The 27390-nt window shown below is 35.2% G+C and overlaps 1 protein-coding gene across 9 annotated transcripts in view; it reads left to right on the top strand.

Annotated features, from left to right (window-relative positions):
* TMEM161B (transmembrane protein 161B) overlaps positions 1–27390 on the top strand; it is a 69514-nt gene that overhangs the window by 1613 nt on the left and 40511 nt on the right. For 7 of the 9 annotated variants that reach the window (XM_067731185.1, XM_067731183.1, XM_067731188.1 and 4 more), the window contains exon 2: positions 19135–19238. The exons of the other annotated variants lie outside the window; for them this stretch is intronic. In XM_067731185.1, the coding sequence (XP_067587286.1) occupies positions 19135–19238 (104 nt within the window). The remainder of the gene's footprint in view (positions 1–19134; positions 19239–27390) is intronic. 9 annotated transcript variants of the gene reach the window in all.

The following is a 27390-nucleotide window of genomic DNA, read 5'->3' as shown; positions in this document are numbered from 1 at the left end:
TTTTGTATCAATGAAATTAGACAAAGATAAGGAACAGTAGAACTGGAAGGCACCAAAGATAATAACTATCGTAACCACCTTCCCCCCTCCCCCCAACCCCAATTTAATAGAGGGAAGGATCTGACGTCTAGAAATAGGCAGTGATTTACTTAAAGTAGTGATAGTTTGGCACAGTCTGGACTATAACCCAAATCTCCAGTTCTTAAATTTCATTTTAGTATTTGATATCTTGGTCTGAAAAGTTGAAGATAGGGTGTAATTAAAAACTTTAAATTGTCACAAAGAAGCTGACTGTGAACTTGTCAGTATTCTGTAGTAATAGAAGTAGAACCCCTCTCCCCCGCCAGCTCAAAAAAAGGTAGTTTTGTTTTAAGCTAAGGTAAACTCATGATGTTTATCAAAATGCCACTTAAGAGAATGTCACCTGGAGAATGTCACCAGGAGCCAGATAGTTTACTCTCCATTTTGTTATTGCTTATAGTTCTGAGTTAATTACTAAGCTTGCAGCTTTACCTTCCCCAACTATGAAATTGATAATGTCTGTATATGCAAGTGTGGTCATTGCCTGGAATCCTTCAAAGGAAAGGGTTTAGCTATTGTATGAAGTGAACAAGGGTTGAATTTGTTTAGGATTCAGCTTAGTTGAATTGAGGTCTTGTGCACTGCTTGGTCCTAATATAATGAAAAGGGCACAGAAGTCAGAAAACCCAGATTCTGCCCATTATTATATGAATTGGGCAAAATCACTCAACATAGATAAGAATTCCAATTTCCTTCTAGATAAGAGAAGTGGAACTTGATAGGAATTAAAACACCTTTTAACTCTAATATTTATGATTTTGTGACTTCACCCAGGACTTTTTTTCAGAATTTTCAGAAAGTTTCTGATTAAGTAAAATTTAGTCTGATTTCCACTGTCCTGTCCCCCCATTCTCAAGTTTGATTTTCTTTTTTTTTTAAATCATTCACCTTTTCATTTTTTAATATATCAGGTTGGTAATACTTGGAATCTTTGTCAATATGTTTGATCAAGTAATTTACTACTGTTTTAAATACAATTATGGAATGGAAAGCAAAGTCTTTTTTATTTTATACCTTGATTTTATTTTTGTTTTAGTCGATATAAACTCATGATCCAGACCAAGAATACTGAGTATTCACTCTTAATTTTTTTGCTTTCATGTTGTGAGAATGGATAGTCCATAGAAAATTTACTAAAGGAATAAAACTATTACCTTTTTGAAAGTTATAGACCAACTTTAATCAAATAGATCTTTACACCATTTAGGCTGATTTGTGGGAGAAAAGTAGATTAGAGCTAAGTCCTGGAATTGTAGGAATCGCATGGCTTATTTTATCTATGTAACATCCTCTAGTAACTTTTACTGTGGGATTGTGCTGTGGTGTGTTAGTTGTGAAAAAAAGGTTGTGAACCTCTGCCTTAATCAGAGTTAATGAGAAAGTTTTCTTTTTGGGGAATGGGGAGGGCTGTTGGGAAGAGATAATGTGGTATAAGTTACAAGAGAAATACATGTAATGTGTTCAAAGAATAGTACAGAGAAAAGAAATTAATTCTAATGGGGGGGAGTCATGTAATAGGTGACTTCAACTGAGTTTTGAAAAGTGTATTAGGACACTAGTTCTCAACTTAAGTTCACATAGGATTCACCTGTGATGCTTGATAAAAATGCTTATCTGGTCTCCATTATTGGGGGGTGGAGTCTGAGAATTTAATTTTTAATGAGTTTTACAGTTAAGTCTGAAACTTGTGGTCCTTAAAGCACTTTGAAGGAACTCTAATGCAGACATTAGAAACTTTGATAGAGATATTGAAGTTTTTGTGCTGAGTGATAATCAGATGTGTGGTTTGTTGATGTGGTGGATTACTTTAATTGATTTTTGAGTGTTGAACTAGCCTCAAATACCTGGAATAAATTCCAGTTTGTTGTGGTGTATAATTCTTATACACTGTTGAATTTGATTTGCTGGTATTTTGTTTAGGCTTTTTGCATCTATGTTCATGACAGATACTGGTCTGTAGTTTTTGTTTTTCTTGTAATGCCTTTGCCTGGTTTTGGTAGTAGGGTAATGCTGTCCTCATAGAATGAGTTAGGAAGTATTCCCTCTGCTTCTGTCCTCTGAAAGAGATTGTAGAGACTTGGTATAATTTCTTCCTTAAATGTTTGGTAGAATTCACCAGTCCACCCTACTGGGCCTGGTGCTTTTTGTTTTGGAAGGTTATTAATTATTGGCTCAATTTCTTTAGTAGATATAGGCCTATTCAGATTGTCTATTTCTTGTGTCAGTTTTGGCAAATTGTATTTTTCAGAAATTGGTTAATTTCATCCAGGTTATAAAATCTATGGGCATAAACTTGTTCATAGTGCTTCTTTATTATCCTTTTAATGTCCATGGATCTGTAGTGATATCTCCTCTGTCATTTCTGATGTTAGTAATTTGTGTCCTCTCTTTTTTTCTTACTTGGCTTGTCTAGAGGCTTATTGATTTTATTGATCTTTTCAAAGAACCAGCTTTTGGTTTTATTGATTTTTTCTCTGTTGGTTTCCTCTTTTCAGTTTCATTAAAATTCACATTATTTCTTTGCTTTTGCTTACTTTGGATTTAGTTTGCTCTTTTTCTTGTTTTGTAAGGTGGAGCCTTAGGTGATTGATTTAAGATCTCTTCTAATATATGCATTCAATGCTGTAAATTTCCCTCTAATCACTGCTTTTGCTGTATCCCATAAAATTTGATTAGTTGTGTTTTCATTTTCATTTAGTTCATAGAAATTAATGTTTTTAATTTCTCTTGAGATTTCCTCTCTGACCCCTGTGTTATTTAGTCTCCATGTATTTTGGGATATTCCAATTATTTTCTGTTACTGATTTCTAGTTTAATCCCATTGTGATCTGAGGGCAGACAATGTATGTTTTCTATCCTTTTAATTAGTTAAATGTTTTATGGCCCAGAATGTACAGTTTGAAGGATGGATTCTGGTCAGGTTTCATTAGTTTGCCACTTAGTGGCAGAGATTTGGGCCTCTTCTCAGTTCTCTGACTTTTCTTCCTCTTCTTTACTAATTATTTCCAAAAGAGGCTTAGTTCAAATAATCATAGAGACTGTTCTCTTGGTTAGCATTTGGTTGATTCAAGGTTGATTCTGTTTTTTTTTTTTTTTTTTTTTTGCGGTACGCGGGCCTCTCACTGTTGTGGCCTCTCCTGTTGCGGAACACAGGCTCCGGACGCGCAGGCTCAGCGGCCTTGGTTCACGTGCCCAGCCGCTCCGTGGCATATGGGATCTTCCCGGACCAGGGCACGAACCCGCGTCCTCTGCATCAGCAGGCGGACTCTCAACCACTGTGCCACCAGGGAAGCCCCAAGGTTGATTCTTAAGACTGGTTTATACTTTGGGCTCTGTCCACTTTTTAGATAATTAATTCGTTTGTTTGCTCTGGGATAGAAGCTTAAAGCAAATACAGTTGATTTTAGAAAATGAGAACATATTCTAAAGTGTTCATTTTTTAAGAGAGAATTTATTATTTTCTTACTATTGTGCCATGGTTTTCCCATGTTACTAAGTCAAGAATGAACACCAACTTGCCCCAAAGGAACTTTGAAGAAATAAACCCGTTTTGTACACTGCCCTCCTACTCTTTCTGTACCACCTACCCTTGAGTTACAGAAAAAAAAATTTTTTTTAAGGTCCTGGTGAGATGAACATTCTCTTGTTTTTAACTGAAATGATTATGTCTTTTGTTTCACCAAACACTTAAAAATCATGCTCTTACTTCAAAAGTATTTGTTCAATCATTCATTCATTGTCTGTTAAGCAGTATCTGTATGTCATGTACTGTTCTCGGCAACAGAAATATAACTGTTTATAAAACAGAGACATTCCTGTCTTTATGGACCTTATGTTTTATTGAGAGAGTCTGACAATAATCAAATGAGACATAATATTTTTTAGTCTTGGTAAATACAATAAGGAAAGGTAGAACAGAGTTAAGGAAATGATTGGGGTGGTTATTTTAGATAGGGCATTCAGGAAAAGCCACAATGAGGAGGTGACATTGAAATAGATTTGAGTTCATATATGTATTCAGCCTGTATACCTGGTATCTTTGAATATGTGTTTATGAACTGCACCCTAAAAAAGTGTTATAGTGTCAGGCACAAAGCTCATAGTTTCTTTAACTATAGTGGGAATCTTTCAATAAAGCCATGTATTATCATCTTTCCATGCAGTGAACAGAAAAATAATAGAAATGTGTGTTTTAAAATCGTATATTAGTAGATGATATTATATTTTACTGAATAGATTACATTTTTTATGACACATATTTTTAGTCTTTTAAGTTATTACAGATCTTGGGAGAATATAACTTATTCACTCAAAGTATTCTGATTTTACATTGTATCTTTACTTACATTAAACAGACTTAGTAATTCTTTTGTTAAAGTAAATTAAATATCTTTTGTGTTTTGACCATAAACAAAGATTTAGGAAAACCTGAAATAATTTCACCTTTGATACTTTGATGTTGAAGCTCAGGATTTTAATATCTGACTATAGTGTTTTATTTATTTTTTAAAAATTGTAAGATGTTACAAAAACCAACTGCTCAAACATGCGTATCTTTAAAAATGACTTTGGGAAGAATACAATAAATATATGATATTGAAAGTCTGCTTGAACCAGAACTAGATGACCTCCATAGTTTGTTTCAAGGTTCTGTGATTCTGGATGTGTGATTTTGTGAATATTATTGATGTACTTTTAGTTAAATGTACATTGAGGGAACGAAGGAGGGAATATTCAATTTGTATGGAGTTTAAGAAGGATTTCACAAATGACTAGGTCTTTAAGCGTAAGTGGAAATATGTCAGGTAGATAAGAAATTGAGTGTTACTTTTCCTCAATAGCAATAATAGCTGCATTTATTTAAAGTTAATATTTATCTACTCTACTTATATTAACTTAACTAAATACTTATAAAGTTATTCAGTCTTGGGTTTTTTTTTAACTTCCTACTATTTTTTTTTTTAATCTCCGTATTTTACCTCCTTTTTTTTTTTAACCTCTGTTTTACAGATGTAGAAATGGAGGCACAGCGACATTAGAGTAGTTCATCCAAAATCACATCTATTGGTGGTGGAATTTGACTTCTAAATCAGGCTGTTTGGCCACTGTACTGTTGTGCCAATCTTATTGTTTATCTTTGATAAGTTTTAACTTATGAAAGGATTGAATTTCAAAAACATTTTCCTATAGAAGTAATATTATAATTAGTGATTATATTTCTAGAAAATCCTTCCCAACTTAGTTACTACCTAGTATCACATCTCATGGTATTAGAGAAATTAATTATTACTGTCATGTGTAGCGCTAATGATTGGCATTTCTAACTCAGATGCTAAATACATCTGACACTGCTGCAGTAAGTCACAATAAGGATTCTGTCATATTCCTTTTACCTTAACTGGCACTCCTTCACGCCAAAGCATTAATTTCCCTTAGGCCTGGGGTTGAACTAGTAACACTGATGAAGTGTGGAGCAATTAGAGAACTGGGGATGAGGACCTGTGGTGAATTGGAATTTCTTATCAGCTTAAGCATGTAGTGTGTCACATTTGTTCCAAGCCTGTCTCACAGCCCATTTCTTTTCCTGAGGGCTCTCAGGATTGGCTTGCTTCTTTTCTTTTCACTTGGATTACCTATTGCTTGCAACTAGAACTTTGTTCCCTCCCTGAGTTGCAAAGAAGAATGTGGTCTTGTAGAGTATTTTGCCTTCCCTCCCAGACATTCAGCACTCTAGTAAAGGTTTTTCCTGCTAGAAGAATTTGTAAAAGTTATCTCCCCATGTAACTTCTGACAGACCATGAACTAATTATCTATCTATCTAGCTAGATATTTATTATAAAGATCCTTTAGGGAAAAAAATAGAAGTGCTAGATGATAATGATGAATCTTTGCAATAAATTTTTGGAAGTAGAGAGGTTTGGATTGTGACGAAGAGATGAGATGGAAATACTAAGGGACGTTGGTTAGAGAAAGGGAGACTTTTCTCCAACAGTAGAAATTACTTAGGAAGTAGGAACTTCAACAAGCTCCATATTATAAATATATGATAGTAGACTGCCATCAGTTAATGTCACAGATAAGGCACTGCTAAGGCTATGGCCATTTTTCTTTCTTTTTCTTTTTTTTTTTTTTTTTGCGGTACGCGGGCCTCTCACCGCTGCAGCCTCTCCCGTTGCGGAGCACAGGCCCCGGACGCGCAGGCCCAGCAGCCATGGCTCACGGACCCAGCCGCTCCGCGGCATGTGGGATCTTCCCGGACTGGGGCACGAACCCGTGTCCCCCACATCGGCAGGCGAACTCTCAACCACTGCTCCACCAGGGAAGCCCTTCCTAGTCCAATTTTAAGCCAAAAATGAATTTGAAAAGAATCTGGATAACTGCAATTAGAATTGCCAACGAAATATATATTCCAGTCAGGAGGGACAGATAAGAAAGCTTCGGTAAAATTCATTGTAGTGTAAATAGTAACTTTAACTGAGACATTAGTTCTTTAAAACTATTTTTTAATTTGATTTCAGCTAACATTTATTGAGTACTTATTCTTGACTTCAGTAGTTTCTCAATCATTACTGTCAGAAGTAGTTATGGTCATCATAGTTCTTTCTCTTGATAGTCACTAAAAATTTTTTCAAATCATAAAGAAAATGAATCATTTAATAAGAGAATTGGCCAAGTAGCTAAGTTTAAAAAAAAAAAAAAAAGGACTGTAGAACCTCTGGCGTTCACAAATCTAAGAGAAATTCCTGCAAACCACTATTTGAGGTAAGAATGCTGGGCAGTGGGCTAGGTGTACTCCTTTACATTAACTTGGAGCTCTGATTTCTATGTAGGTCTCCTATAAATATTAGCTCATTTAATTCTTATGAGGAAGTGATAATTATTCATTCCCATTAGCAATAACCACATATCACAGGCTTTGATGGTGGCTTAAGAAATGGTAAATATGTGAATGCCAACAATCTGTTGTTTATTTAATTAAAGTATTACAGTCATCATCAGTAGGCTTTTTTAAGATTTTGGAGATCATTTGCCAACTCCTGTCATTTTGTAGATAAGGAATGAGTCCTAGAGAGGGCTTCTCTGATTGCTGTACTAATGCTAGTTAGTGACAGAACTACCTCGATTCTAGTGTTTGATTATCCAACATATTAAAATATTAACAGTGAATGAATTTTTCTAACAGTTAATATTAGGGGTGCACATTAAGTTTTCTTGGCTTTTGTATTTGGCTTAAAATTTAGAGGTAAGCTGAAATTTTTATTTTGAATTGTTTAATAAAGCTTTATTAACACACTTACCAAAGTTTGAAAGTATTTGCAATATTTACTGCATTAAATTGAGAGGATTATCTTGTAAAAATAGCTACAACTCTTTGCGGTTTTTTTTTTTAACATCTTTATTGGAGTATAATTGCTTTACAATGGTGTGTTAGTTTCTGCTTTATAACAAAGTGATTCAGCTATACATATACATATATCCCCATATCTCTTTCCTCTTGCTTCTCCCTCCCTCCCACCCTCTCTATCCCACCCCTAAAATAGCTACAGCTCTTAACTCTGAGGTATGCAGAGTGCATGATATATTGTCTTTCAGTCTTAAAGTGAATTATTTTCTTCTTTATTGTGAATAAAGTTCAGTGTTTGGCATGTATAGGAAACTGAATATAGTGAAGAACAGTGGGCAAATTTATGTTTTATCCTTTTATTTCATCTAAAAAGTAAATATTCGACTTGTAATGAAAGCCTGTCTTGCAAGGCACTTTCCTGGGAATGGGGTTGGGGCTAAGAAATGAGTTAAGTACAGTTCTAGTGGGGGAGAGACCCTTAAATTACAGCTCAGCATGATAAAGTCTGTTTTGGAGTTATGCATATATTTTTTAGTAGCCAGGAAGGTTTTATAGAGGAAATGAATGTTGAGGAATGAGGAGGAATTGGTTAGAACAAGCAAGATGATTTGTAAATGTCAAATATAAATTTATTAGTTTTGACTAATAGCTTTTTTGAGTATAGATATGTAGGGACATTTTTTATATTGTCAGAAAATACTCTTACAGTTAAGGAAGAGTGGCAGAATTTAGGGATGTCTTACATTAAACCTTTTGTATTTTACTTATCAGTATTATAATAAAACATTTATGCCTGTTTTGCTTAGAGATAAAGTAGCTTGTTAACATCTTTAAAAATATTTAAGTTTTCATCATTTTAATGACTGTATGGTATTGCTTCACATGAGATATTGCATAATTTATTCAACCTACTGTAACTGGAAAGTTATCTTTTACAATAAACAACTAGGGACTTCCCTGGTGGCACAGTGGCTAAGAATCTGCCTGCCAATGCAGGGGACACAGATTCGAACCCTGGTCTGGGAAGATCCCACGTGCCGCGGAGCAACTAAGCCCGCGAGCCACAACTACTGAGCCTACGCTCTAGAGCTCGTAAGCCACAACTACTGAGCCCACGTGCCACAAGTACTGAAGCCGGCGCGCCTAGAGCCCGTGCTCCGCAACAAGAGAAGCCACCACAATGAAAAGCCTGCATGCTGCAGAGAAGAGTAGCCCCCGCTCAATGCAACTAGAGAAAGCTGCTTGCAGCAATGAAGACCCAATGCAGGCCAAAATAAATAAATTTATAAAAAAATAAAATAAACAACTATTAATTTCAACACATATGATGTTGAAATTAATAAAATGGTTTATGAATTATATTTAATTAGAGTGTCCCGTATTCTTGGGAAAAAGCATCTTGATCCTTGCACTCTATTTCTCCCCCCCCCCCCCCCCCCGGTATGTGGGCCTCTCACTGTTGTGGCCTCTCCTGTTGCGGAGCGCAGGCTCAGCGGCCATGGCTCACGGGCCTAGCTGCTCTGCGGCATGTGGGATCTTCCCGGACCGGGGCACGAACCCGTGTCCCCTGCATCGGCAGGCGGACTCTCAACCACTGTGCCACCAGGGAAGCCCCTTTGCACTCTATTTCTTGTTGGTCTCCCACTTTGCCTTATCAATTTATATCATAAGAAAAATATCTAAAGTTTTTTTCAGAGGTTAATCAAATTCTGAAAAACGGCTTTCTATCATCATCTTCAGCAGAAAATCTGGACTGCTATTACTGAATATAGTTATGTCAAATTCATGCATTCTACTATGTTGTAGGTCTAATTAAGATATTTAGGGTGAACCAAGGCATTTTATTGAAGGTTTGTGGTTTTGGACCTTAGTTTTAAAGTACATTAAATTTCTTATTCTGAATTCGGAAACAATAAAAATTTCTGCTTGTACTTTTTACTCTAAAGAAATTAAATTTTGTGGTGCAAAACATCGATGTTGGCAAACCAGACTAATTCTGTAAACATTTAAATTTGAAAACCCATGTCGTTTGAGTTCAAATCATAGTTGTTGGTGATTGTGTTTTCCAATTCCCTTTCTGTCAATTTACCTTCTATATATTATGTGTATATAATTCTGTTTGTAGTAACAATTTGAACCATATGAAATTGCTGTTTTGTAGGTCAAAACAAATATCTGATTTCATATGATTCAATCAATATGTCTGTTAAATATCAATAGGTGACTTTATTCATATTCGTTAACTGCTTTCCTACCAAAACCTTTTATTTTCATTTCATTTGTTTAGCAAATGCCTCCTTATTTTCAGGTCTGTTTACTGTGTCTGTAAGGGCTGGAGCTATGATATAAAACCAGATAAAGGCCATTGATAGCCTGTATAATGAACCCTGGGATTCTAGGGATGGTCTGCGGGGAGGAATTCTCCCTGCCTATTCATGATTGTTGTATGCTTTTATCTGCTTTGGCATTATGTGGAAGAATTTCTCTTCTGGGTGAAATTTAGATAGCCCTCAATTCTATTAAAGAACTTACTGGAAGTAATTGTTTTTAAAAATGCAGCTTGGGTTTGTCAGTCATCTACATGTATAAGTTCATCAGACCTTTCTTAAGTTTCTGGACATCCTCTCAGTCACATTGCCAAGATCTTGACCTGGATGCGGTTATTTTTCAAGATCTCTCAAACTTTGTCCACTTTGGTCATTTCTTTGGCTCTCTTGACCAGCTACTTAATTATCCTGCAGATTTAACCTTTAACTCCACATCTTTCATTTCTCTGATGTTGTACCTGAGTTACTGAGTCATGCAGACTTGTAGTTGCTTGGCAATTATTCATTCAATTCTTCCGTTAACTTTTATGTCAAAATTCTCACGACTTGCTGCCCCTCCCCTCTTTTGGTTTACAGATCAACTCCCCACCCCATCATGGTTTTTAGGGAATGATCTGAGGACTTTGAAATGATATGTAATGAGTTTTCCAAAATGACTATGTCCAGTGGAAAGCAGGACATCAAAAGTCTTGACCTAGTTTTTCCTTATCCCACCCCAGCCAAGTTATGTAACCTTTGAAGACCTCAGTTTTTCACTTTAATACGTCTCTATACCTTTTGTGCTTCTGTTCAGTAGAACAAGGTCTCATAAAGTTTTACTTTCAACTTAGGCCTTCAGTCTCATCTCTTTCTGATTCATAAGCAATACCCACAGTTAACTCCTTTTTAGAATATTTAGCAGCCCCCTTATATTGGTTCCTTCCCTTTTGCCTTAAGTATGTATACTTTCCCCCTTACAAATGTATATTTTTATATGTGAACCTTTCTAGTAACTGTCATATTTTCCTCTTACTGCTTAATTTTTCCAAGGAATAATTATGGCCATTATTCTCATTTTATCTTTACATAATCACTTAAGTTTAATCTTTACCTATTGATACTTTTCTTGCAGAGATAATTATTAACCTCATGCCTAATTCCTTTTTTTTCCTCTAAAAAAATGTTCTTAATTTTGCTCTTGTTTTTGAAGCTGTTTTAGTTTAGGCTTTTATGGTGTTGGTTGGACTATTTCAGCAGATATCTAATCTAGCTCTTTGCTTCCAATTACTTTTACCCTCCCTCCACTTGATTTTTCCACTGTAGTGGCAGAGTTATCCTTCCAAAATATATTTGGTTTAGTTACTTCCAGGCTTAGGATCCTTGACTTATTTCTGAGTACCTGCAGAAGAGTCCATTTTGGGCAACCCATACCAAAATCTAGCTGTGTGGAACTGCTCATTATTTCAGCTCATGCCATTTACATTCTTGGTACAAATAGGTGTATCTGTCTAAACTTGTATTCTTTTCCTGTCTGACATTGGGATACTACTTTAACCTTGTGACATTGGTTTAGATGTCACCTCTGTGAACAAGTCTTTCCCAGTTCTCTAATGTAGATTTAATCACTCCCTTTCTTGGAATGCTCCCATGACACTGGGCACTGACCTCTACCATACCACTTATCACATGTTATTTGTAGGTGGCATGAGGGGTGGTTAACATTTTAAGAGTTTGATAAAATCAACACGTGATGGAAGAAATAAGTTGTCCTCTCACCTTGATCTTAGATGTGGATTGTTTGCAAGACCTAAGATAGACTAGATTGTAGCCAAATCAATGGTATTTGCATGTCAAAAGATAGAGAAAATTTTAGATAGGTTTTCGCCTGAAGAAATAGGATTGGAAAGTAGTTTTGTCGTTTGAAAGTCTAGAAAAGCAGTTTAAATAGCCAGAATTGGACATACTTATCCAGAACTATTTAGCGTTGGAGTATTTTATACTCTAGAGGGCTGTTTTGTGTATTTCTTCAGACTTCATTGCTACATGAATGAAATATCCCTCAATGATGCCTTTTGCTCTGAATCACTACGTACCAAGCAGCCTGTTTATAATTTGACTTCCAGTGTATCATTAAGACAGTAATGGAGTGGAGCACTTAGTGAACTTGAGCATCTGATTCACTTGATAGCTTATGTTTCACTGTATATTAGTTGTTAGAACTCTTACAAATCTGATTATTGCCAGTCTGTCTGATGTAGAATTGGTTGCACCAGAGAAACATGTTCTGTGTGTGTTCTGAATGGCTGAGGATACAGCCAAGGTGGGAGGCCTGTGGTAGGGTTGTTAGTCCACTTCCTTGAGTTCCCTTCAGCCTACAACTTTTCTGTCAGTGGCTTTAGGATTCTGCCAGTCACTGAAACTAAAACATCTGAAATAACCTTTGAGACATTCCTGTTTTATTCTATAGTTGTTTTCCTTCGTGGGCAGTCACACTCAAAAGTCTGATTGGTTTTCTACTGACCAAGTTTTAGTTTTGTTCTTTCCTTCCTAGTTTCAACTGTTTCTACCTTAGTCTTAGGTTTTCTCTTTAATTGCTCAATATATTGCTGTGTCTAATTTTCCTTATATGTTACTTGTATTATTTTATTCTCCTACCCCTGACTGTTTAAAAAGCCTTCCAAGGTGATCTTTATAGACACCTCAGCTCGATGCCTCCTCTTGGTTTTTAAGACTCTTAACAATCTGAAATTCTGTCTTCATCTGATTTCTCACAATTCTTTGTCATATATTAAAGTCTGCTTTGGTTGAGTTAAGCTTTTTGCTGTCCCATGGTTACTCTGTTCACATTTGTCATTTAGCCTGGAAGTCCATTCCTTGATTTCAGTTTACTCATCCACTCTATGAAACTTTTGTATTCAATTTTTTGAATTTTTGTAACTGTTGTTCATAGTACTATGCAGTTTTGTGCTCCAACATTGTCTTAATAATATTTGTTGTTACCTAATATGATAATCTTGGATTTTAAGTTCTGTTAAGACAGATTGTTTTGTAGTAGTGTCATTCATTCTTTCAACCCTACTATGTACGTTGAATTATTCTAAATGTCATTGCTCTGAGTATTTGGGTTATAATAGTCAGTGAAACACAGAAGTCCTTTGCCAAGTTTCTAATAATAGCCAGTAAGATATTGGATGTATGTTAGGCAGACAGCCTATATTTGTTAATTAAATTTTTGTTTGCTTTTCTCATTTATAGATATAAATAAATAATTTCTGTAGTGACATAATTTGAATTTATAGATTTTTTAACATTGTTTGGCCAAGACCCTAACTCATTTGTCACTATAATATATAGTGATTCTATATAGTTCTTATCACCAACGTAAGAGAGGCTGCACGTCTCCTTCCTGCAGTACTGCTACTACCTTTAGTGCAGTTCCTCCTTTCATACCTGGGCAGTTGTCTTAGTGCTGCTGGGTTATCCCTCATCCAGTCTTTACATGGTATCCAGAGCAACTTTTCTTAAATACTGATCTGGTTATATTACTTTTCATGGGTTTCCTTATTGTTTCCAGGCTAAATTCTAAACCTGTAAGTTTTGCGCTTTAGTATCTGGTTTTGGACTACTGTCATCCTATGGGAAGCAGATATCACTGATGGTTCATCAAGCTGATTCCACCGAGTCTTGACTCATGCTTTACTTTCCACAATCCCCTTTCACAGCTTTTTGCCCTCAGTACTCTCTCTCTCTCTTCTCTCTTGCTGTGTTCTCATAGAATCCTCTACCTGTTGTCTTATAACTTTGTATTGTAAGGGTCCATTTACTCTGTTAGTGGACTGGTTGCTCATTGATGTCAGGGACTGTGCTGTTTCTCCCTATTGTGTGCAGGTGGTTCAGTGCCTGAAGTGTGTTACTTGATAAATGTTCATTGAATGCACTGAAATGACTTAGTGCATTCGGTTGGAAATTAGGGGTCTGGGTTCTGGATAAGTCTGTGACTGAGTAGTTCTGTGGTCTTCGCTATTTGGACCCTGACTTCTTCATTTGTAAATTGTACAGAGATGGTTTGCTTAACTGCTCAGTGTGTGAATTCTAAGTTTTATGTGAATCTAGATTGAAATAACAAAGTTCGCCCCTTCTTTACAGTATAAATCATTTGAGCATCTCTAAGAAGTCTGTTTCAACATGTCTAGCTATCACTAAAATATGTAAAAAGTTAAGAAACCGAAAATAGCAACATCATTGGGTAACAGCCTCTTTCTTTTTTTTCCCTTCTTACTTATTCAAGGGGGGTGATAATTAAAACCCTTTGGGTGGTGTGAGTCCCAAGTATGTATGCTGATTTGCCTTCTGATGCTAAACAATGTATACTTTGTTTCAGTCTGTTGTCAACAGCAGAGCTAGTTTAATGAAACAAAACAAAATGTCAACTCCGCCGAGGTTGACATAATATTGTTCCAAGTTTGAATTTTAAAATTGCTGGGACTTCTGTGTTTGATCCCTGGTCGGAGAGCTAAGATCCCACATGTCTTGCGGCCAAAAAACCAAAACATAAAACAGAAGCAATATTGTAACAAATTCAATAAAGACTTTAAAAATGGTCCACATCAAAAAAAAATCTTAAAAAATAAATTGCAAGATGTTTGTTTTTAAGTTTGGGGAGTTTTATTGTCAAGCAAGGTAAAATACTGCTGTTTGATATATTTTATTTCTTGGAGAATTGTTTAATTTTCCTTGGTAAGAATTTTTTTAACCTACCCAGAAACGATTACTAACAAAAATTGAAATGATCATTCTTCTGTAGACTAAAGGCAAATAACTTTTTCTTGCTCTTCATGGCCTCAGGTTAATAGATGTGGAAAGGTTGAAACCTAAGTTGCCCCAGTGTTTCACCCTTCTTGGGTGCTTATGAGCTGTTTCATAATTGACTTTCCCCAGTTCCGGTTATCAAGAGAATTGGGGCCTAGGGGCAATGAATCCAGACAGAAACCATCTCTTTGGTCAAGTTATTGTTTTGAGGCCCTAATAAAACCATTAAGGCCACTTGGGTCAATGACCCATATGGTTGTGTGTTTGAGAGTTCAGCCATGATGGACTTTATCGTTTCAGCGCATATCTACCCAGTTTAATAGTTTTTTCTTATGAAATTTATGTTTGTTTATGCTTAAATTTACTTAAGCATTATCTTTTTGTTGTTGTTGTTGTTGCGGTACGCGGGCCTCTCACTGTTGTGGCCTCTCCCGTTGCGGAGCACAGGCTCCGGACGCACAGGCTCAGCAGCCATGGCTCACGGGCCCAGCCGCTCCGCAGCATGTGGGATCTTCCCGGACCGGGGCACGAACCTGTGTCCCCTGCATCGGCAGGCGGACACTCAACCACTGCGCCACCAGGGAAGCCCCTAAGCATTATCTTTTAATTAAAAATAATGAAAAATATTCAGGAAATTTGGTTTTTAAACATTTCAAAAATTCTGTTTTGTATAAACTTAGACATACATAGACATTTAAATTGGTCAGTGAAGGCAGGTTATTTAAATGACTTGTTTTTAAATTTCAAATGATTGTGTCTCTTAGTTAATGAATTGAGTACTTTATATTTTAATATGTTAATCCCTGGCATGAACACTGTAATTGTCAATTGTATAGTAATGTCTCAAAAATTGATCTAAGTTTAGTATTAATAATATATTAAATTGATAACATATAATTCTATAAAATGGTTGCCATTTTGAAAATATATTCCGAGGACTCTTTTCTAAATATGTATGAAAAGGAATAACTTTGGGGACATATATTCCATATAATTTAAAAATTACTTCTCCAAAAAATTAGGTAGATTCTTGTATTGGGAAAAAAGCAACATATTTTCTTTCAGTACCACATATATAGTCACCTAACAGCTGATTCATTCTCAGAAAGATTTATTGACTTCTATTAGAAAGTTGGAAGAAAACTTCTATTATACAATATATTTAACCCAGTATGTAGACGAGGTTTTGAGAAAGTATTTTCATTTAAAAAGATGGAAATGGCATAGTAAGGTAAATGAATGGAATGAAGTTACACTTTTCCATTGAATGTTTTTTAGTCAAACATTAACTACAACATTGAGAATGAGTTTGCCTTTCTTGGGATTGATCTCTTTAGTTCCTCCTTTGCCTCAATGTACCGTCAGTCTCTGAATTCTTCAACAATATCCTTAAAATGCATTTTTCTTCTGAGTACCAGAGATAACCACAGTAATTTAAAGCGTCATCATTTCTGGTCTGGATCATTGCAGAAGCCTAGTTGCTATTCTTAATTCTAGTCAGTCCAATTTGCTGATTTTTGATTGTTTTTGCCTTCACATGGTTTACATTCGTCAGTAGTGGGTTTATCAGCAGTTTATGCTTAGTGATTTGGAGTAAGAGGAGAGAGTTTGGCAAGATGCCTCTTTTTCCCAGTTCATCACAGTCCATCATATATATATATCTTCCAGATCAGTCTTTCTGAAATGCCATTTAATACCTGTAACATTTATTAGGTGTGACTAAGATATGATTTCTGCTATTAAGGAGTTTACACTTTAATAAATTGTTATATATGTTTATGAGAGATTGTACTAGATGACCTTGAAGATACTGTGATACTATCACATTTCTTTCAAGGCTAGATTGAGGTTCTAGTTTTGTCCACAAAACTTTCCCTGGCTAAAAAATTATCTTTTGCTTTTAAGTCTATAATCTCAAATAGACTAACCTTCTGACCTACTTGCTAATGTATTTCTTGGCCTTGTTCTGCCTGAAAGAGTTCTTTGTAGCGGGATTCATTGTATGGAGATTGCAGAACTTCTATCACAATCTACATAGAAAATAGGATAGTAAATTCAAGTGATAGGAAATGTGAAAGAAAAAAGGTAAAAATGTAACCTTTGATGTTAGGTGAATGTAAAAATGGTCTGAATCTTAACCCAATTGATAGAATTTAAGGCATTAAAATATGCACAGTGAAACCAGAGTTGAGGCAGGTTTCAAAGGCATTTTAAAAACAGTCCTGTTTAAGAGCCATTTTACTTTTTTAAAGAACAGTAAGTACATTTTTGTTCTCTTTTTAAATTAGGCATTTGTTCTTTTACTAATTGATTTATAAGAACTCTATATAATATCTAACAAGTGGATTATCCCTTTGTGATATGATTTACATATACCTTTTCCCAGTTAGTCTTTTGACATTGTTTATATTGTTTCTCTGTGAATAAATTTGATTTGATTTTTCTTAAAATCTCATATTGTTGGAGCAGTTTTAGGTTTGTAGCAGAACTGATCAGAAGGTATAGAGGGTTCCGTATCCCCTGTCCTGGCATGTGTGCAACCTCCCCCAGTATTAACATCCCACATCATGATAGTGCATTTGTTACAGTGGTGTACAACCTATTGAACAGTTGATGAAACCTGATGTTTGCAAAATTTTTTTGTGTTCTTTTATCACTTAGACATGTCATTTTTTATGGTATGATTCCATTTATTTTGTTTTTACATTTATTTTTTATAGAAGTAACATTGGTTATTTTTTGCAAAGTCTCTTGTATTCTTGAAATTAAAAAAAATTATCCCACAATAGTAGTGATAATAATGACAATAGTACTAATTCATATTGACTGCTTACTCTGTAACAGGCACAATTAGTAACCACAACTTGATTAGTAGGTAGATTGAATTATTAGCTTCATTTTATAGAAGAGGAAATAGAGGTACAGAATGTTTGAATAACCTGTCCAGAAGGCATGCAGCCAGTAGATGGCAGATTCTGTCCCAGGCAGTTTGGGTCCAGAGTCCATGCTCTTAAACCAGATAAACTATACTACTTTTTAAAAAACATTTTAACATTTTTTTAAATGCACTTGTTTGGCATTGAGGAAGGAATTCAACTTTATTTTTGGACTGCTTAGATAGAGGAAGAGCCAACAAAGAGGAGTATAAAGAAATGGTCATCTAGGTGGGAGTAAAGCAAGGGATTTGGTAGAACTTGTTGGGATTCTGCTGAGATTTAAGATAAGGAAGGATAATTTGGCAAGGTGAAGTGATTGTGATTGTAGGTGTTTTAATGGAATGGGCTGAAGCAGAAGTCAGATGGGAACTGTGTGGGCATATGAGAACATAGAAACAGTGAAAACAAGTCTTTTGCAAAGTGGCTACGTATTTGAAGAAGGGAAGAGCTGTAGAATAAGAGAAAATTATTGGTATTTTTTAGAAAGGTGAAAGGTGTTAAAATGCTGATAGGAAGGATTTAAATAGAGAAGAGATTAAGGAAGATACTGGAGGGAAGCTATTCATTGATTAAGTTTCCTGAAAATCAATGAGAGGATTTGCTCTGAAGCATAGATAGAGGGATTTGCTTTATACTGAAGATGCTCTGTTATTTCTAGAGGGTGTGGAAGAAGAAGGGTGCAGATGCAAGTGATTGTGAGCTTGTCCATGGCAAGTGAGAGTTCTCATTTGATGCTATTGTTTTTCTCTCTGTGAACTGGAAGATGTTCTCTACTGAGTAGAGAGTTAGAAGTTTGGGGGGGCGGATAAATTAGGAGTTAGGGATTAGCAGATACAAGTTACTATATATAAAATAGGTAAATAACAAGGTCCTATTGTATAGCACAGGGAACTATATTCAATATCTTGAAATAACCTATAATGGAAAAGAATATGAAAAAGAATATACGTGTGTGTATGTATGTATAACTGAATCACTTTGCTGTGATTGTAAATCAACTATACTTCAATAAAAAGAATTTTTTAAAAAAGTTTGAGGGAAGTTGGAGGTGTGAGGAGATGGGAGAAGGTTTGAATTAGGTATTACGGAGAACAAGAGAGGAACTGATGAGAGCAAACTACGGGCATTTTTGGACCTTGTTGAAGGCCCACCCACTGGAAGTTGGTGATGGCAGTATTAATTAAAATTTTTTTTCTAGTCACTTTCAGGCCAGTTCTTCCATCACACTTACTATAGTTAATGCTCTTTAGTCATTCACTACCACCCTAGAATTTAAAAAAATGCATACAGCTTTTAGACCTAGCCAAGGTAGTGTTTTAAGTATGTTGAATAGAGTAACTTTGGAGAAGGATGAAAAAAACAAAATCACCATTTTTCACTTCATTTTGGTACACTTAAGTAATGGAGAACGTTTCTTGGGAATAGATTTTGAATGTGTATGCTACTTTAACTTGTAGAGGATTATGAGAGGGGATCATGTATTTTAAATTTAAACATATGTGGTCTTGAATACCTAAATGGCAGAATAATATGTATTTTGGTAGTAAATCCATCTTTCTTAAAGTATAATTTTCAAAATGTATAGAAAGCTTTTCAGCAGTGTCCTCAAATCTAAATTCGTTCATTGTTAAACTTGTTTGTTTGTTTCTTTACACAGGGTGTGATAGGTATACAGCTGGTTGTTACCATGGTGATGGCCAGTGTCATGCAGAAGATTATACCTCACTATTCTCTTGCTCGATGGCTACTCTGTAATGGCAGGTAAGGCAAGGATAGGCTGATTCTGACTGGCACTTTCAAATCTTTGTTTAGTTTACCAGGCTGATTAACTTCCTAGAAGTTAAGTGCTAATTCCAATTTTCTAAAAACATGAAAAAAGAAAATAATGAGGAAAATCTAGCTTCCTTATCTCTTACTTGAGATATTAGTAGTTTATCTGTTTAGTACAAAGGTAATTGGGTCATGGTCAAGAATTTAGTCCCTTCCTTCTCTATCCCTTTCTGTCCATGGCCACTGGAACTATCACATGACTTTTCTAGTTACCTTTAACAAAAGTTGGTCAACAAGAGGAAGAGACTATAAATCGAAGTGCTTAAATATTTTTACCATTGTTGGAAAAAAGTGATTCAAAGCACATATCCTATTATTGGTGACTTACTTGAGAGTTATGAGAATTAGGGGCCCTTTTTTTACTGAAAATAATTTTAAACTTTAATTTAGTAAGGAGGCGATGAGGTTGTTTTGTAGGATTTTAATTTTGTTTACTGCACTTTAAGCTTACTACTGTCCCCTCCTTCTGCAGAGGAGGTAAGTTACCTTGCTGAAATTTGTACAATAAAAGAATAAAATCAAAAGTAAAGAAGTTAAATATAGGAGGTGTAGTGAGGCAAAAGCCGTAAAACTCTGCATACAGAAATACATGCCACAATCTTGTATAATTATGAAAGGTAAATTATAGATTTGGTACCATGACTATAGTTTTACTCCAATTATTTGTCTCTAATAAATAACCAAATTCTATTATTGATTTGTATATCAGTTTTCTTTTGTTTATTAGACCGTTTGAAGTTAGAAAGCAATGGATAGCTATTATCCTCGTAATGATTTCATATATTGCAAGACCAATAATAAGCAATTCTATCCATAAAGCTTAAATTTATTTTCTAGTTTCAAGTATATTCTTTTTCTCTAATGCTTTATACTTTTTCCATATCAGTGTTTAAATAGGAAAATATTATTTAGACTGCTTAAAAAGTTTTTTTGAATACTGATAGGCACACACGTGTGTGGAATGCGTGAGAGAACAGCAGTTTAAAAATGTGTATTTTATTAGCAAAGTAAATAATGACTAAAGTTTTAGTAAAGTTAAATAAAAGCTTCATCAAAGCTATTTATAAGTGAAAAAAGTAAATCATCTGTGACTAGTTTTTAACTGTGTACGTTTATGCCCTGTGCAATCTTGCTTCCTTTTTTTGCTTAGCAAAAACCCTTTTTCGTAGATCATGAAAGAGGGTGAACATCTGCTGGAAAATACCATTAATTCTAAATAAAAGGAATCTGAATTAATAAACTAAGTAAAATACATATTAAGGTAGCTTGTTTTCTACTACGAATTGCACACTTGTAGATTTTGTTTATGATGAGTCTCCAGGGAGACTTCCAGGTCTCTTTCGGCTTTAAAGATCTTTGCAGTCATGTGCCTTTTTAGTCTATAGGCAACTTCTACTTTCTCACATAATCTGCATTGCATTTGTTTCTATAAAACTAAAACTTCAGAGCTTGAAAACTGATTCTCTTTGTTAATATTGGAACAATATATTTAAAATCTTTACTCATTTGACAAGTATGTGTCATAAGTATATATATTGCTAATTTGAAGAGGTGCTCAACCTTCAAAAATAAACGTGAAGTTGATGTTTTTCGTGATCTTGATTTGCTTTTATAAATAGATTAACTTTAGTGGTAATTAATGCTGTCTCTAATTCCAAATCAGGTTCCAAGGATGCCAATCAGGATTTTCTAGTAATAGTTACTCTTCTGCTGTAGTTAGTTTCATTTCCTTTCTGTTTTTGTTTGTTTTGCTCTGTGCTCTTAAGATCATCTATTTTTCTTTAATATTAATTCTGAAATTTTTAGGTCATGAAGCTATATTGCTCCATGTTGTTGCCTAACTCTGTTGAATAAGAATATTGATTTTATCATTTTGGGATAATTATTGTTTTGCCAACCTTTTGTGATATGAAATGATACTGTTTTAATACTAAGAAAATCTAAAATCTCTGCTAAATTGCTTATGTAAAAATATTATTGATCAGAAACGACAGTTTGCATTTTAAACCATATGATGTGGCTGAGTTGAAGGAGAAAGATCTGAGGGCCTTCTGAGATTATCGGCTCTAAAATACTTGAAGAAATTTAAAGGGAGAGGCTTATGAGGACTTTTAAAATTATGAATAGTGTAGGATGGTTTGGGAGTGACTATATTGAATAGCTATTTAATAGAACTATTCAAGTGAATAGATGTGTAGATACCACGATAGGTTAATCATGGGTATGACAGAAGAAACTTCTTTTTAGTTTCGGTATCTGTCGACTTAATATTTATTCCACTAGTATATCTTCAAATTGTAAGTATTCATATTTTCCTTAAAAGTTATGGCTTCTCTTTTTATCATGTAAATTAGTTTCTGTCCATATCTCTCATCAACCTCTGTCTCTTTTAGAATGGAAGGTGTGAAGTGGCACCTGTTTGACTTATGTTGACTTAATGAGTAAGCCTGCCAATTTCCTGAAGAAGTCAGTACCTTGAAGGAATTAGCAGTTTTTGCTTATAAATTAACCTGCTGATTTTTTATGTTAAAAATTGAGTAGTTTTCTAGCTCTTGTTAAATAACATTTATATATTGTAATTAGTATTGTAGATATCTAGTTTTCAAAAAAATAATGCATAGTCTTTAGCCTGGTTTAATTCCATTAATATTACCTTTACAGTGTTATAGAACTTTGTACTGATAAAATTTTTATTTCTGTTATCTCATTTGAATCTCTACACTCTGAACTTGGAAGAAGGAGATGTATTGGGATATGTTATGACCTCAGAAATCTTGGTGTCTGAACTTAATAAAAGTTTCTCACTCAGTTCCTCAGACAGGAATCAGGGTCAAATGGGGGTACCTGAGAGGGGTCAGTCAGGCAGCTCTCTGTGTAGATCCTTCACAAAATGATGATTCAAGGATTCAACTATCCTTCAGGTGGTTACTTAGGGATTCTAGGCTTCTTCTGTCTTGTGGCTCCTTTGTTCCTTCTGCTGCTTGGAGTCCTTCTATTAGATGCTATGCCGGTTGGCAAGTAGAGAGAGAGTGGGCTATGGATTTTTCAGGAGATTCTAGGGGCCAAGCTTAGAAGTAGATATATCATTTTTGCCCACATTACATAGTCTGGAGCCCTATGACTGGTTAAGGCCAAAGTGCACAACAGGTTGGGAAATACACTTTTCATTGTGCCTAGGAAGTAAAAGCAGGATTGCTAAGTGCCTAGTCCTTCTTTGCTGTAGGTGATATTGTCTCCACTTTTTTTTTTTTTTTTTTTTTTTGCGGTACGCGGGCCTCCCACTGTTATGGCCTCTCCCGTTGCAGAGCACAGGCTCCAGACACGCAGGCTCAGCGGCCATGGCTCACGGGCCCAGCCGCTCCACGGCATGTGGGATCTTCCTGGACCGGGGAACAAACCCATGTCCCCTGCATCGGCAGGTGGACTCTCAACCACTGCGCCACCAGGGAAGCCCATGTCGCCATTTTTACAGATGAGAAAATTTTACTCCTGTTTACATACTGAAAAATGAAACAGATCCAGGCCTTTTACCCTGGAAGTCTGATTCATAGTCTAGTAATTATTTGATTTATGGCTGCTCATCAAATTCCAGACCCTTGTCCTGGAACAGACATACTTGAACCAAGGTTTGAATTTGGTGGAGTTGAACTTTTCTACAACCACTGTGACTTCTGCTGGCAGTTTATAGAGTGATTTATTGAAGGTTTTCTTTTCTACCTTTTTTCCCTAGCTGTGCTTAGCCTTCTAGAAGATATCCTCAGGTTATAAGCAGTATATGGTTTCTCTTTACTTACTTACTCTTTACTTATTCTTCTGGCTTCTCTAGGATTACAGTCACCTTTTATTCTAAGTTAAAAGGCACATCAGCATTTTTCTGATTACCAAAATCATGCTAAGTGTGAAGAAGAGTTTAAGAAATATCATCTGTTACAATTATACCTCTCCTCACCATTTGAGATTAAATTTATTCCACATTACTAAATTATAATTATTTTGTATTGCATTCTTCCAGTTTTTTTAATAGACAAATGTTTTTCTTCTAGAAAATGTTATTAGTTCTCCTTGTTTTACATGCCTTTTTATATAACTATCAGACTGTTGAGCCATTCCTGCTTTAACAAGAATTTAAGTAGCAAAATTTTTCTTGCCATAACCTGTGAGCAAGTATTACCGACCTTGAAAAACTCAGGTGCAAAGAGTCTAGTGCTCTTAGGTTGCTCTACTCTCTCCTTCCTCCCCAAAGGAAAGAAAAATTGTGGAAAGTTGGTTTCTCTTTACCTTTACTGTGAATTGCTTTCCCTAACGCAAGGAACATTCGTTCTAACCATTGCTCAGGTTGCCTAAAGACGTTAGCTCTTTATCATGTCCAGCATACCACTGATTTGTAGCCAAAGTATTCTCTACTTTCTAATGTAATTAAAGTTCGTTTTTGTTTTGAAGTTTGCTTGGCCCCTCTTTTCATGGAGAGGTAAGTGATAGGTTACATTCTTTGTACATTTGAATAGTGGGTTTTGCATGAGGAGTAGGATTTTGCTTTTTCTCCCTCATAGCTTCCTTGCTGAACCTGCTTTCCATTTTCCTGATTGTTCAGCTCAAACCTTATGCATTTTTCTCTACCCCTTTATTCCCCTAGGCTCTCACTTTGGTCAGCTACTTCCCTTCATATGTCCCTGACTCAAAATATATTACGGTTGGATTTATTCTGATTTTGTCTCATCCTATATTGGGTAAAGAAGGTGTGAAAACACCCTATTCAATTGCTCTTAACTCTTTTTGCCTGTTGCCTGATCCAAGAATTTACAAATTTCCTTTGGTGAGAGAAACCTACTATTCAAATGCACAGTAGGTGGGACCTATGACCTAAGGGAAAGGTTTAAACCTTAAGCTACTACCCTTATGGAATGCCTGAGTCCTTGCTTTCCTCCCTTAGCTGTCTTAACTTCCAGCTCCAGAATGTCATGATATTCTAGTAAAGTTTCCAATAAATAACAAGAGAATGTATATGTATAATAAATGATACTTTAGTTACTTGTACTGAAAGGTTTTCTAGGTTTTAGGTGGTGTTTGTTTTCCCTTAGTGTTTTTTTTTTTTTCACTTCTAAATTATTATTTAGAGATTTAGAATGGAGACTAAAACTATGTTGTGGCCTATGTTGTGAAAGAGTTTTGTATGATTATTTATGTGTTAAAGTTTTTTTAGCTTTCTCTCAATACTAAGCTTTTCCATATTTGTTCATGTTCAGATTTTCATTTTAAATTTCTGAAATTTTTACTTCTGAAAAATTTTTAAGTAGTTTGCTTGAAATGGCATCGCTACTTAAATTTTTTTTAAAGAATCTAGGTCAGTACATTCTGTATTTTCTGGTATATGTTTTTTCAGTGCTCTTGAACTGCCTTAGTAAGAAAGGTTGTAGCCTGATATTACTTTGTGTAAGAGGTTTATGCAAGAAAATTATTGAAAAATTATTTCAGTGATTTAGTGGAGTATAACACCAAGTTGGCTTTGTTATCTGAGACACTGCTGACAGTCTGAATATAAGTGAAAATAGCCAAAGCAAATGTCATAAAACACAATTTAACTTAAATGTAAGAGGTTCAGTTTTGTAGTGAGATTCTATTAATACTTACTGTTTTTAAATTTTTTTCTATTACTAACACAATACATGCCTATGATGTAGAAAAAGATGGTAAATTGATAAAAAGGAAAAATAAGAGGCAGCAAACTATATTCCTCTCAGCTAAAGACAATCTCTGTGTAAATTTTGTTGTATTTCCGTCTAATTTTTTCTATTCATATTTTCCCCTCATGGATGTGATTATTTCATGTGTAATTTTACATCATGCTTCTTTTGCTTAACATAAAGCATTTTTCTCTAATTGTGGTTTTGTAACCGTTATTTAACATCGAATCTAAGGCTGATAAACTTTTATATCTGTCTTCTAAGCCCATATTTGAAAGGCCTAGTGCATCAGGGGCAAGCAGATTGCAAGTCATTTTGCAAAGGAAAAGACCAAAAATTGAGACCAGAACTTAAAGTATAGTAGATGGGAATCATATGATATGAAATCAAACTGTGTATGAAGCATTGACTGTTGAAGAAAATTGTGCAACTGTACCTTTAGGTTTTACTTTGAATTCATGTCCTTAGATGGCTACTACATGCTACCTGGCAGTCTTTGTGTGTTCCACTTCTCAGACAGCTTTTTCAACCCAAATCCTCTCTTCATTTATACATGCCTGCCTCAGCCTCACTCTAAGCTCTTGAAACTGGAGCCTGTTGCTCTCATCTTCATGCCATCAAACCCACAACCCTTGTTACACGTGCAGCCTCTCTTTGTTTTTTTTTTTAATGTTTATATATTTTAATTTTGGCCTATGGAGGAGGTATCCTGCTATCAAGACTTAACTCCAGCATTTGTGATCTATATCCCATTCCCTCTAACCTTCACCCTGACTTTTTTTCTTTGGCCCTTTCCTCTCTTCTTTGCCATTAATTGCTTCCTTTCTGTTGGATTATTCCTGTTAGCACACTTTTTTTTTTAAGGTCTCCCATTAAAAATAATAGCAACAACAAATAAGAGTCACAACTCTGCCTCCCTTCCTTCTTAAAAAACAAAGCCCCTTCCATATCTATTCCTTAGTTTGGGGCCTATTTCCCTGTTTTCCATCAATGCTGAATTTGTTACATACTTGTCATGAACTGGATTTTCCCACTTCCTTAGTAACTATTTAGCCTTCTACCATGTTTTATTTTCCCCTTAGGTGACCTTATTCATGCCTGTGGATTTAAATACCACAATTATGTAATAGCCCCAGGTTATCTGTGAGCTCTTGATTCTAATATACAGTAGCCCTCTTGATATTTTCACTTCATGTCTCATAGGTACTTAAAAACTCAGCATGTTTAAATTCTTGATTTCTTCCTGCTCTACTCCATGTCAGAAAATGTGCCACCATCTTCCTCAAATCAGAAGTGTAAATATTATCCTTCATTCCATCCTTTCTTTCCATTCCTTACCTTACAAGAACTGTTGATTCTGAAATATATTTCCGTGCTATTCTTGCCTTGTTCTAATTCACAGAGCAGTAAAAGAAATCTTAAAACGTAAATCAAGTTATTTCTCTTGCTTTGAAACCATTATTTTAGCATAAAATCTACACTCCGTATGGACCCAAGAGGCTTTGCATGACCTGTTCCCTGTTATCTCTTCAGCCTTCCTCATGTGTTTCTCCTTGTACATGGTGCTACTGCCTCCTTGCCCTTTTGGTTACTGCATTGTTCTGAGTTTCATGCTTTTGTGCTTTTGGACATACTCTTCTCTGCCTGGAATGCTCTCGCACTCCATTCTTATTCTTTAGTTTGCTGGGCAAATGTCATCTCAGAGAGGTTTTGTAACCTAATACCTTAAGGCTTGTCTCTCATTCTCACTAAGTATATGATTCTTTTGTGTAGTATCCAGTATATATGATGTTTGTCTTTTTAAATATTGGTTAAATTCTGCCCCAACTGAAATATAAACATCAAGAAATCAGGGACTTTGGCTTTGTTATGGGTGATTATATCTCCGTTGCCTGGCAGAGTACTTGACCGTAATGGGCTCCATAAATGTCTGATAGATCAATGGGTGGATGGATGAATGGGTAGATGGATAGATAGATGAGTAACAGACTGGAAGTGTCCCTGAGATCACTCAGTACTTTTAGATTCTAGCTTTGAACAGTAATTGTTACTAATGAAGATGACCTGAACATAATAAATGCAATTCATTTTAGGAAAATGGATTCACAAAATAAGATTAAACAAGTTTGAGAATATTTTAAAAGAAAGTGGGTCCTAGAAAATGTAAGGGTCTTATAATATTTTATTATTACAGGACTCTAAATGTAACTTAAGTTTTCCTATAGTACTAAGAGTCTTTCACTGATAATTATTTCTCAAAGAAATAAACAACTAATTTTAGTCTTTATAAATGAGTTATTGCTTATGTGTTCTCCTAAATGTTATACAGTCAATCCTCATTATTTGTAGATTCTCTACTTGTGATTTGCCTACTTGCTAAAATTTATTTGTAACCCCAAAAC

This window comes from Pseudorca crassidens, chromosome 3 (assembly GCF_039906515.1).
Source record: "Pseudorca crassidens isolate mPseCra1 chromosome 3, mPseCra1.hap1, whole genome shotgun sequence".
Taxonomy (NCBI): domain Eukaryota; kingdom Metazoa; phylum Chordata; class Mammalia; order Artiodactyla; family Delphinidae; genus Pseudorca; species Pseudorca crassidens.
This window is presented reverse-complemented; position numbering and strand designations above follow the sequence as displayed.